General features: G+C 40.3%; 1 protein-coding gene across 4 annotated transcripts in view; it reads left to right on the top strand.

The window, feature by feature from the left end:
- Positions 1 to 179: 179 nt before the first annotated feature.
- The window catches only part of TP53BP1 (tumor protein p53 binding protein 1), a 26090-nt gene continuing 13683 nt past the window's right edge, over positions 180 to 12586 (top strand). Inside the window, exons 1-10 of one of the 4 annotated variants that reach the window (XM_017738087.1) lie at positions 180 to 258; positions 900 to 1058; positions 1527 to 1608; positions 2487 to 2632; positions 3435 to 3564; positions 3897 to 3988; positions 5063 to 5265; positions 6248 to 7439; positions 11280 to 11399; positions 12023 to 12259. In XM_017738087.1, coding sequence (XP_017593576.1) covers positions 908 to 1058; positions 1527 to 1608; positions 2487 to 2632; positions 3435 to 3564; positions 3897 to 3988; positions 5063 to 5265; positions 6248 to 7439; positions 11280 to 11399; positions 12023 to 12259 — 2353 coding nt within the window. In that variant the 5' untranslated portion in view covers positions 180 to 258; positions 900 to 907. Of the gene's footprint in view, positions 259 to 899; positions 1059 to 1526; positions 1609 to 2486; positions 2639 to 3434; positions 3565 to 3896; positions 3989 to 5062; positions 5266 to 6247; positions 7440 to 11279; positions 11400 to 12022; positions 12260 to 12586 lie in introns of all 4 variants that reach the window. The other 3 variants (XM_017738092.1, XM_017738095.1, XM_017738100.1) reach the window with 3 other exon arrangements.

Below are 12586 nucleotides of genomic sequence, written 5' to 3'. Positions count from 1 at the left end.
CTCGTGCTGAGGACAGGCCGAGAAGGCGGGCGCGGTGCTGTAGCGGCCGCGCTCGGCCCTGGCCGGGACGTGCGGTGCGGTGGGCTTGGGGCGCCCGGTCGGTGCCAAGTGACCCCTCGCAGCATGAGCCGCGGGAAGGCGGCCTGCAGGAACCCCTGCGCGACGTTAGCGAGTCTCTCTGTTGCAGTGCCCTTGGAAAGGCCGGGGAGCGAAGTGAAGGTGATGTTGAGGACTGTGCTTCTTCGCCGTGTGTAGAAGGTAACTTCTCCATTTCAGGTCGGTTTTTTGGGTTTTGAATCAGACGCACCATCTGTGCAGTTTTTCAGTTGAGCTGGCTCACTTGTCTCACCAGGGGTAATTGTGCCGGTAGTAATAAGTCAGAAATTGGCATCCTTTTCTGGAAGTTGATTTGTATGCTTTGGTGTTTGGGGGGAAAAAAAAAAAAAAAACAAAACGTTGTTTTATTATTATTGTTATAATGGATCTTCAAGGCTGAAGGTGGTTTAGAAGAGGCGGGGATGAATTGTGATCTTTAGGAAATGGAGCCTTATTATGAACTGGCATAATGGTCGTTGTCATCAGAGGATTTTCAGACACAGGCTGTGTATTATCAAGATTATTTTCTCATCATGGAATGAAAGTCTGCTGCAGTTCCTAATGGCATTATATAAGCCCTTGCTGATTAATACTGATTTCTGAGTTAATGGCCACTGTCCCTTTTCTGGTACTGTATTTTAATTAGTACAGCTGAGATCAGAGTCTGTTAGTTTATTCAGAGTTTCAGCAATAGCCTAAATGCTTTGCATGTTAGAGGGTATATCTTTTGCCCTTGTAAAAGTGATAGATGGCTCTTGAAATTTTTTTTGATATATATATTTGTAATGGATGTCTGATGTTAGATACAGGCATGTCACAGCTGCAGTTTGGAGTTCTAGAGCTCTCACAGAGCCAGGACTTTGAGACCGACTTCGTGCCCAATGAGGGAGATGCTAGGCATCAGCTTCACTCTGGACCTGCTGTCCTTTCTTCCAGGCTTGTGAAGAATGAGTCAAAAGATGGTAAGTGAAAATGATCATAGGTGTCCTTTTCCTACCCTGTAGATTCTATCTGGTTTCTTTAAATTTTAAATTTTATGTTTGTGTGACAGGAAATACAGTGTTAGTAGTTTTCAAAACTGAGTTCACAGCTCAGTGGTAGTTGTAAAGAATTTTGGTCCCTCTTTCCTTTGGGCTAGTACATTTGTTTCCGTGTACCTGTCCAAGTGCTGTCGTTGATTCTTTCACTTCTCTTTCCTAATTTGTTTCCAGAATATTTAGACAATTTGATACTAAATTCACTCCCTGGTAAATACTTCATTGTTTCTTTTGGTTTTTTTTCTTGTTTTCATAGATAGTTTAAGGTTAATTTTTTTTCATATGAGGCTTGCCTTGGTATTTGTGTCAATTATAGAACTACACTTTCTTATTTGTATATTCATCCAGGTGACATGAGTAACAAATACTTTTCTTTTATCTGTCTCTTCCTAGAACTGCATGGGGACAACACAGAAACTGACTCCAGCACAGAAGCACATACTGCTTTGGAAAGCCAGGCAGAGAAGTCTGGAAGGTAAAACAGTCTGTCTTCTTTATAGGTCTCTTGTGGACATTCTGTAAGCTGATTTGTGTCTTTTTTAACTGGATTTTTAGACATGGGAGAGGATTTAAGGCAAAAGAGAAAGGTAAAGGGAAAGATGAAGTACTGCCGAGGCCTTTTTGCAGCAGTGCTGACTAAGGAGTGCTCTCAGCATTCCTTGGTGAGAAAAGATGTGATGTCAAACTCCTAAACACAAAGATATCCATAGGTTTGTTTTTAAGGGTGAGTTCACTGCATAATAAAATATGCCAATAATTTTCTTAAAGCGATATGACTGGAATATACTAAAAGTGATAATTCATTTTAAGTCACAGAAATTATCTTGAAATAACTTAATCACTGTAGCATGGGCTTTGGCTGCACAGGAGGAATCTGGAGGCTAAGTGTTGGGTATTCCAGGATGCTTTTGAGTATTTACTATTGTAAGCTTTATGGTTTTAATTGTTTTAATTTAACTTCAGTTTGTTGAATAGTATTTATTCTATCTGGCATAAAATTTATATAATATTTACCTCATCTTGTATTATCATATTCTGCCACAAAGTAACGTTAAAGGGGTGAAATGAAATTCCTAGAATCTGCATTGAGTAGAAGTCAGTAGAACAACCTGCATTCCATTTAAGCATCACTTAGATTGGAAGAAAATGTAAAAAACAATTCTGAAAGTGCAACCTATCAAGAGTGAAAACGTTACTTTGTCAAGAGAAGTGGTCTTCCTTCTCTCTTTTTTTTCCTGTGTTATACATGAGTGAATACTTTCCATCTGTTACTGATAGATTTTCTTAACAATATTGTAATCTTACTTCATGTTTTGAATTTCTCAGGCCAATGACTGTGTTTTGCATTTCCAGAACTTTGCAGGAAGCAGAAGAGCGTACCAGAAAGAAAACGCCTGTCAGTGACCCCAGTGAAATTGAGGAATCCCTTAGTTCTGGTCATGAGGAGTCAGATATCTTGTCAACTCAGGAAGAGATGTTTCCTGAGAATCATGCAACAGGTAACAATAAGTAGAGCCAGAATGTCCATCTCAGAGATAAACATCATACCTACTTGATCTTTATAGATATGTAGTGTTTTAGGGTGTAGAGTGCCGTGAGTATTTTTCATGTAATTTCTGCTAAAATTGAGAACACTATGGAAATAAAAGGCCACAGCCTTATTCACTATAGTATGGAAAATTGTCTAAATGTCACTTCCTGTTAGAACAGTTACTGGCTTGTTAAATACATTTAATTTCCTTTCTTTCTGTGCCGCCTGAAGAGCAAATCCAAAACCCAACTTTAACCCTCTTCTGAAACTAATAATGCTCACCCTTTGTAGTGACACACCATGTAAAGTGTGGATAAGTAGTGTAGGCAAGCTTGTGCTCAGTGGTGTCTATACCAGTCTGATCTTGTGAATGAACCTTCTGTGTCCAGAAGATTCAGTACCAACCTTCTCACATCCAGTCAGTGGCCAGTGCAAGGTGTCTTTTCTTACAAGGACCTTGCCTATATTTGCATTCTAGTGCTGGATTAGATGTGCTGATATTGGAGCCTTTGGGGATTTTTTTAAAATTCCCAGTTAGGAAGACTTACACAGTCTAAAATCTGTTCAGATTTTTCTTTTTCATCTGAACTATTTTGTGCTCACATTTCACATACTGAACTTTCATGTGCAGTCCTTCACCAGCTCTGAAAATCAGCTTGTTGTTGCCTGTCTGAGAAGGAGCTGTGCAATAGCATGAGTTTAACTGCTCAGAATTTTCTGATCAGCTGGTTATTGACCGTATTGCTATCTTTATTTCCTTCTGTTCAAAGCCACTGCAGGGAGTGGCTGTCCAGTAACCAGGGTGGAAGAGGGAAGTTCTCTGGCGTGCACCCCTGCCCGCAGTCTGCAAGTCCTGCAGCTCTCTGGACAGGCATTCGTTGTACAGGAGGATCATTCCACGTAAGCAAAAAATCCCCAAACTATTTCAAGCACTTCATTGCAGTAGTGCATTCCCCTTATTCTCTTCATTATTCAAGGACTTGTGCTTGATTTTAAGCAATCAGTGTTTTAATTTTGCACTATGAGAGGAGCATGGCCTTATTTTGCAATAAAATGAACTAATGGTGGCCATGTGATCCGTGACTGTGGCTCGTCTCTTACTGGTGAACACCTGACACTTGCCTTTCATAGAGGAGTTGTATTGTGATAAGCTGGAGCTTAATAGGGGGAGAACTTAATGCATTTTTTAGTGAGGTATGGTTTTCATTTCCATCTTTCCTTTTGGTCTGCAGTGTCTCTTCAGGCCTAGTTATTCCTCCTCCTGTTTCCTTTGGACCCAATGCCCTTGTCCCCAGCAGTCCTACTGAGCAGGAGCAAGCAAAAGGTAACATTTTTCTGCATACTGTCTGTGGTCATGTTTCTCTGTGCTAATTTAGTCAGAGCTTGCAGCCTTTTCAAAACCTGTTAAAATTATATTTAAAGAGTAAAGCAGGACTGAGAACAGTGGAGGGGTAGATGAAGGGAGATCTCTATTTGTGACTCTGTTGTTTATAATTCTCTATATTTTCTATCTGCTATTGGTATTTCTTGCATAGCTATCATAATAAAATTAGTATTGTTGACTAGTCCCCCTTCACTTGCAAGATGGGAAATGCTTTGTATGGCATACAGATTGCTGCTAGCAATTATCTTCCTTCTTTAGGGACAAGCCATTCTTGCTACAGGCAGATACCTGTATTAAGCCTATACTGTTAGGGCAATAGGGAGGAGAGGTAAGAATTACATCATATAAGTTATTTTACCTTAATATAGACAACTTGCACAATATTTGTAAAACCTTTCATATGCTATCAGTATGTATCCTAGAATGCCATACCTAAAGAGAAGTGATTCGATATGATACCTTTGTTGTTAAATATTTTCTCTAAGCACCCATTTACCATCAGGGATAAGATATCCATCAGTGCAGACTTTTAGTATGATACAAAATAAACTATTCCTTTCTGTGAGATTCCTGTCACAGAATGTGAAATACTGTTAGAACAGATATTTTGTTAGCTGGGGTCTGAATTTAGTTGCATTTTAATGAAGATAGCAAAAGAAATACCTCAGAAAAATGCTTTTTTATAAATTTCAGGCACTTTTTTCTAATTGTGGAAGTTCTAGACCTGTAGCAAAATAGTCATATGAATTTGTAACAAAACACTTGCTTCCCTTGTGGAAGTTCTAGACCTGTAGCAAAATAGTCATGAATTTGTAACAAAACACTTGCTTCCCCCTTTGAAAATAAGAATATGGATGGTTTTGATTTTTTTTCCCCTACAAAAAGAATGCCCCTAGAGACAAGATTTTACAAAGTTGAGTACACCGCTGAAGACAAATCTTTTAATGGAATGTTGGAAATTTAGGTACAACACAAGAATTTAGTACTAATATCTTTTCTGCTCTTTCAAACCAGATGAACAGATGGATATATCTATCCCTGCAGAAGGAAGAGAACTGGTGCAAAAGCAGAGAGGAGATGTGCTGGTGGAGATGGCCCTCCCTTGTATCCCTCCAAGACCTCTTGTCCAGCCGCAGGCTTCAACTCCGGTGTCCCAGAGTGCCCCAGCCTTCTTTCCTGGATCTTTACCTATACCATCACAACCAGAGTTCTCTCATGTAAGGGTCCATGTATATATCTTTTTTGAGGTTTTTATATAGCTGATGCAGAAGATGTATTTGAGTCAACCTCTGTTCTTTTGTGTTGAGCTTGCCTACTAAGCTGGTTCTCATGAACCTCCCTGTTCCCACCAGTCACAGTTCCATATTAGTCATACTGTGTGGCAGCTCTTCCTGCAGAGAAAATGCAGAGCAGCTTAAGAGGGCATAGTGAGTTACAGAACATAGAAGCTGTTGTCTTAGACTGTGCTGCCTTCTTATGTTGAACTGGGCATCCTGCATCTCAAACTGCATCATAAAGTAGTCTTTTATCAGGCAAGACCTTAGCACCATTTGTCATGGAGAAAGGGAAGCTGTTCCATAATAAAGCATTTATATTCTCCTGCAAGGCTAGAATTTATTTACTGCATTTTTCAAGTTGCTTATTCTTGCTACCTGTTGTTTCCTTTGTGCATTTTGATTCTGGAAATTATAACTGTTCAAAAGGATTTAAGAGACAGTTTGTGGGTTTATACCTTAATATTATTAATTTCATGAACTTACTAGAAACTTCACTAGTTGAAGCAGTGCTTTTCCTTAGCTGAAAGCAGCATTTGTGTTAGTATAATAGATATCACAGAGAATCTTTCCAGAACCCTTGGTTGTTCGAGTAAAAATAGCTACTAATTTGCCATATTTGCCCTGTATTTTGTGATTTGGTAGTGAAAGGTACCAAGGATTGTGTCTGACTTTGCCACAGATGTACTAAATAGTAACACGTGGTGATAATTTTTCTCAGCAAAAACAGGTCAATCATGGCTCATATAAATGTGTGGAAAAAAGTTTTGGATGTTTGTTTGGTTTTGTTTTCATTAGTTGTTTTTTTAATCTGTAGTTTTGTCCTAAACTTACTCTGCTCCATAATCCAGTGTAATGTTTTAGGAGTAATAAACAAACAGTCCTACTTGGGATGCCCTAATACTTCCCACTTTTTTCATTTTAGGATATCTTTGTTCCAACTCAGAGTCCAGAGAAGAAGCATGAAGGAGAAGAAAAAACTGCTGCTTTAACCCCTTTATGCTTACCGGGAGATCTCTCTGGATCCACAGATGCTTTGTCGAAGATGTCTGCAGATGACTCTGTGTCACAGCCTCCTGAGTCCTGTAAACTGATACTTTCTGCAAGTGCATGTAGCCAGCCCACAAATACGGACGTCAGTTCAGACTCTCTGAACACAGGCCAAGACAGTGAGACCACACAAGTAGAGAGGATTTCTGAATGCGAGGCCTCAGACTCAAGACTGTGTTCTGTGAAGAATGACAAAATAAAACTGAAAGCGAATGCAGGTGATCAAGCCCCCTCTGAAAACTGTGAAAAAGCAAAAAAAGAGGCTGTAGAGACTACAGAAATGCCTGTAGGACAGTTTGTTAGTGCAGGTGTTGCAGGAGATGGGCCATTAGCCCTTACAGTTCATCGGGAGATCGAGTGTGTTTCTGGAAGTCAGGCTGCTGCAGATCAGTCTGGTCTGCCTGAGATTTTGTCCTATGCTGAAGAGACTTCTAAACCGGAGGCAGTTCCTGAGACTCAGTGTGAAGAACAAGAACTGCAAGTAAAAGAGAAGCAAATTAAGGAAGATAGGTCTCTTGTCAATATAACACTTTCTCACAGGTTTTTTCTTGAAAGGGAAGGACAGTGTCATGAAGATACGGAAGTGAAATCTGCTGATTCTTGTAAAACTAGCAACAATGTAGCCCAGGAATTAGAAAAGATTGGACCAGAATGTCAGGGAAAAGAAGCTTTGAAAGGTTGTACTTTTGCCACTGGGGAGGCAAAGCCCATGGATAAACTGTCCGTTAAGGCTGTTGCAGAAAACATGGCAAAGCTCAATGAAGTTTTAGCTAAACCTTCTGTAGGGGAGTTACTGGAGCAGCACTGCAATTTGTTTCCAAAGTTAAAGAGTGATGTTCAATCAGAAGTGGCATTGTGTGCCAAAAAACAGCCAGAATTGGGACAGGTAATGGTAATAAGCAATCAGCCATCACTTGAAGAGAGAGGGGTTGAAACACAAGTGATTCAGCACGAGAATCAGGTGCCAAAGAATACGGAGGACACTGTTATGACAAGGAATCTGGAGCAAGAAGAGCAGATGCAGCCACAGGAGAAGGCAACTCCTAAATCCCCCAGTCCTTCCAGTGGTAAGTGAATTTAGGTTAGTAGTTCACTGGTGTATATTTTGAATAATGTCAGAGAGAGCGGTATACAAACAATCCTTAGTGTTTTCAGGGAGCACTGATATTAGATGCAAGTTGAGCAGTCTCTCTTAAGAGCAGCACTACACCTTACTGTGTAATATGTAGAACATGGCTTTGCTATTTTCCCCTGTGGTGTTATTCTTGCTCCTGGCTCTCGCTACTTTATGGTAGAAACGCAGGGCAGCTTGAAGAACTTAAAATATTGTGACCTTGGCAACATTCAGGGATTTTTGTGACTTCTCCCCCACTCAAGAAACAACAGCAGGGTCCTTGAAAGGAATAGGGTGTGTGGGAGTCAGTACTTTCCCTCTTGTAGGTCTCCTTATTTTCTTTCTCCTTTTTTTCATTCTCGGAGGAGAATTTTCTTTGTGGGGGTGTAAAGAGCAACTTTGAGCTAGAAACTAATATAGCAAATTTTTTCTTGAGATTATGTTAAAGTAGAATGGCTTTTCACTTGCACGCAAGCTGTGGCTCAGCAGATACTGTTATGACTCATTGAAATCATTTAACATGCTGTATGTCACTATACAAGATGTGGGGTACTACACCTGTGTTTTGTGGAGCTTTTGCCTCTTAGCTGACTTCATTTCAAAACACAGTTCTCTCGTCCTTAAATGAGAATGAATAAAGGAACTTGATTTTAGTGCCAGAAAATGTATTTCCCCTCTATGAAGTCTGTTAGGAAAAGGGAAAGACTGTAGGACCCCAAATGTTATTTAATGTTTTGTTGAATTATGAAGTTTTTGCTACAATATTCTTAATTTCCTTTAACTGAAAGAAGAAAAAGTAGCTCCACTATGTAGAAAATAATGCTTTGAGGAGATCTACTCAAAATATCAGTTAAGAAGTTCAAGGTATTCTGACTCCATTGCATTTTGTGATCTAAGATGAACTTTCCTGTGAACAAGCCCACGGCCTTTGGGACTGCATGTTTTTTAAGACAATTCGGCATAGTCAGGAGAACAGTACTGGTCTTCAAATTTAAGAACAGTATGGGTTTTATTAAATACAGCAATAAGTTTGGGAGTACACTGCTGAAACAATGATAAAGATAAATAGCTGCAGTTACATAACAAAGTTAAATGTCAGGTTCCAGTTCAGTATGGTCTTTCACAATATTCACAATCCAAAACTTCCTTTTTAAGAGAGTGTGAACAAAATTGTGTATGACTTCAGATAATATTACCTCTCTCATATTGTACTTGAAATGTTGGGGGTTTTTTTAGACAAATATAAATGCAATTTAAACACATCACAGTTGGCTGGGTTTACTTTTGAAAGAGAACTATAAGCCATTGTTTAAAGAAAATGAATTCAAAAATTAATGCTTGCTTGTGTTTTATGCGTTTTTATTACACTGAAGGGCTGATCGGTGTTAGGAAGAAGTTCAGGCTTTTGAGATATTCTACCTAATTGCCTTCAGACTCATGAAGCATGGTAGAAAAGTATGTAGAGTGATATTTGCTCTCCCACCATCACTCAGTCCTTAAGGTATGAAGAGCTGTAGAGCATCCCTCTACCCTTAAAGCAGCTTTGTTACCATAATAATTATTTTCCTAATAAATATTTTAGGAGTATAATCCCTTATCAACAAATTATGAAGCATAAATCAGTGAGCACAAACTTTGGGTGAGGGCTTGCCAGGGGTACACTCTGTCCCTTCATCCAGGCCACTGACAAATGAGTTGAGGCTGGACCCTGCAGCGAGCCCTGGGGACCACTAGCTACAGGCCTCCAACTAAATTCTGCACAACTGATCACAGCCCTCTGAGCTCTGCCATTCAGCAGGTGCTCAATCCACCTTGCTGTCCATTCATCCAAACCACACTTTCTGGGCTTATCTATGAGAATGTTTCAGGAGACAATGTCAAAAATCTTGCTGAAGTTGGTGTAGACTTCAGTGCACTGCTCTCTTCTCATCTGCCCATCACCAAAGGCAATCTGATTGGTCAAGCGTGATTGCTGTTGGTCAGTCCGTGCTGACTGCTCCTGATAACCTTCTCCATGTGCTTAATGATGACACCCAGGATGAGCTGTTCCATCATCTTTCCATGGACGGAGGTGTAATGGTGGCTTGTAGTTCACTGGGTCCTCCTTCTTGCCCTTTTTCAAGAGTGGAGTGACCCTGGCTTTCTTTCAGTCCTCAGGCACCTCTCCTGTTCTCCATGACCTTTCAAAGATGAGGGGGTGTGGCTTAGCAGTAACATCTGCCAGCTCCCTTAGCACTCATGGGTGCATCCTATCAGGGCCCATATATTTGTGGGTGTTGGATTTGTTTAAATGATCTCTAACTTGATCCTCCTCGACCGAGGGAAAGCCTTCCTTTCTGTATACTTTCTTTCTTGCCTCCACGATCTGGGTTTCCAGGGCACTGGCCTTAGTAGCAAAGACTGAAGCAAAGCAGGTATTCAGTAGCTCCACCTCCTCTTTATTCTTCATCACCACGGCACCCGCCACATTCAGCAGCAGACCCACATTTTTCTTAGGTTTCCTTTTGCTACTGATGTTCTTGAAGAAACCCTTCTTGTCTTTGACATCCCTTGCCAGATTCAGTTCCAAATGGACCTAAATCTGTTACAGGTTGATGATCATAAGAAAAGTTTATTACTTTTAATTAACTGTTTTCATTGATAGAACAGTTGAAGCAGTAATGTGAAAGCATTTAGACTTTGAGGCATTCACATTTTTTCAGGTCTTGTGAAAGTTTGTTTGTATTCTCTCCCATGATATCCCGTGGTATAGTAATTAGATTATGCAGTTGGTCATCACCTGTGCTGGTGATCATTTAATAAATTCTTTTGATCATTTGTTACTAGCCTGCCAAATGTGAATTTATAGGTTAGAAGGGATTGTGGTAGCTAAATCAATCAATATTCAGTGGAATTGCTTCAGTTTTTAAATAAAACACTTTTTAAATGGAGATATGCTCTAGGCCATGATACAACAGGCATTCATTGATAAGCTGTTCATGAGGAGGGGTGGTTGGGCCTTCCAATGTGAGTACCATTGTGCTAGAAGTTACCTACCCACTGCAAAAGTACACTGAAGTTCTTGGGATGGTCTTCAGGATATTGCAGTTGCTCAACCATGTCTTTAAAGCTTGTGATAGCTTGGAGAGGTGATGGTTTTCAGAGCTTTCAAACAGATGATACATAACTGTTTGCTGCTTGGGTATTTTTCTATGAGAGGATTATGCAAATTAATTCCCTGTGACGTTGAAAGTTTGCAAATAAATGCATGGGATGAGGCAAAAGGAAAGAGCATTTTACTAGGTTTTTGATTTATTGTATTTGTTAAATCCTGCAAGATCTGCACATCGTAAATCCATGAAGGCATGGTTTCCCTGATGGGATAGGCCACCTCAGCCATCATTCTGTATAAGTTTTAGGTTATCAATTCAGGCAACATGTAGCTCTGCCAATTCATTTCTGTCCTAACCTTAATTTCTGTTTTTGACCTCATCTCCCTTTTCTGTGGAAAATCCTGAGCATCTCTGAAGCAAAGCTGCATTCTGTAAAAGTCCTGTTCATGTCAGGATATTTAGTCTCCCTTTTATCTAGCACCTGGGAACACCTGCATCAAGTTGACCACAGTCCAGATTTTCACTGAGAGATTTTCCCCATAAAATGTGAGGAATATCAGTTAGAGCAGCTGTTCAGGGTGGTTTTGTACAGCACCAGTGTTATGCTTTTCCCTATTCCTATTTCCACCTATTTCTGGTTTTGATATTTGAACTAAAGTAGACCCTTGAAATTACTAATTCTTGTGCTCTGTGTCTCTTAGGAACCCCGTTCCATTTTACTTTGCCTAAGGAGGGTGATGTCATTCAGTCCTTAACTAGCATAACACCACCTCTTACTGGCCATCTCAAAATGGGACCCAGGAGACACAGCACACCAATTGGTGAGTTTGACCCAAATGGCTCTGTTCTGCAATGAAAGCCTGGAAGCTCTTGATTCTTGGTGCAGGATCTAATAGGATAACTCAAACCTACCTTGGCAAAAAACATTGCTACATTCCCATTCTATGGGCAGGGCTGATCCCTTCCCCACAGTTTCCTTGTCATATTTTCTCAGTCTCTAGTGAAGGTGTTTGCTCCCTGAGTACAGGATGGTATGGAGCACGTCTTCCTTGCGCTCACTGTGGTCCTGTACCACTCCATTAAAGAATGTAAAAGAGCCTTCTGAGTAGCAAAAGAGCTTAGACTACAAGAAGATTGCTTCCAGTATTCATCATCTTTTATCAGGACTTTCTCTGCTAGGTTCACAAAATAGCACCCTGCAAGTGCTAGATGAAAGGAAGTCTGTTCTACTTGGGTAGTAGTAAATTATTCTGTCTCAAACTAAGGATTAATACCTATGCTACAGAATTTTCATGCTTCAGATCTCTAGCAAGGAGCTTCCACTACTGCAGCATTACTAGTGCATGCAGTGAAGTGTCTTCAAACCAAAACTAGGACCTCAGCCCTGGCAACGTGAATAACAGTAGCTACTTCTTGCTTCTTGTTTTTGTTTTTCTGTTTTCAGTGGATGATACTTGCCCAGACAGCACTATAACAACCAGTGACGTTACAACAGAGGGCACAATGGGGACCAACAATGTCACTGTGGAAAGTGCAGTGGTATCAGCAGATGTGTCAGAAGTGTGTGAGAAAGGAGAGTCTGGTGTGGTTCCTGAGTCAGATGCAAAACTTTCTCTGCGAATGAACCCTGTTACCCCTGCGAATGATGGGAGTGAGGAGTCCTTGCCATTCAGCTTGGAAAGTAAGAGGATGAAACCTGAAATGTATAGGCCCTACTCGATCTCAGCCCTAACTCAAAACCTCTGTGGCATTCCCCAAGACAGTCTCTGAGTCCTTGTAATTTTTCTCATTTTTCTTTTTGGGCAGTGTCACTTAAATTTGTTTCTCTGTTTCTGCAATGCTCTAAGCAAGGATGGAGTGAGAGGAGAGGCCTCTGTTGTGAGGAAAGGTATTTCCAGCAGACTAAAAATGCAATGTGTAGTGGCAGTGGTACACAGGACACGAAGTGAAGTTTAATTGTGTTGGGAGGGAAAAGATTTATATATATAAATATTAAAAAAAAAAAAAT

This window comes from Corvus brachyrhynchos, unplaced genomic scaffold (assembly GCF_000691975.1).
Source record: "Corvus brachyrhynchos isolate BGI_N302 unplaced genomic scaffold, ASM69197v1 scaffold200, whole genome shotgun sequence".
NCBI classification, from domain to species: Eukaryota; Metazoa; Chordata; class Aves; order Passeriformes; family Corvidae; genus Corvus; species Corvus brachyrhynchos.
Note: the sequence above shows the minus strand (reverse complement) of the source record. Positions and strands in the feature narration are given on the sequence as shown.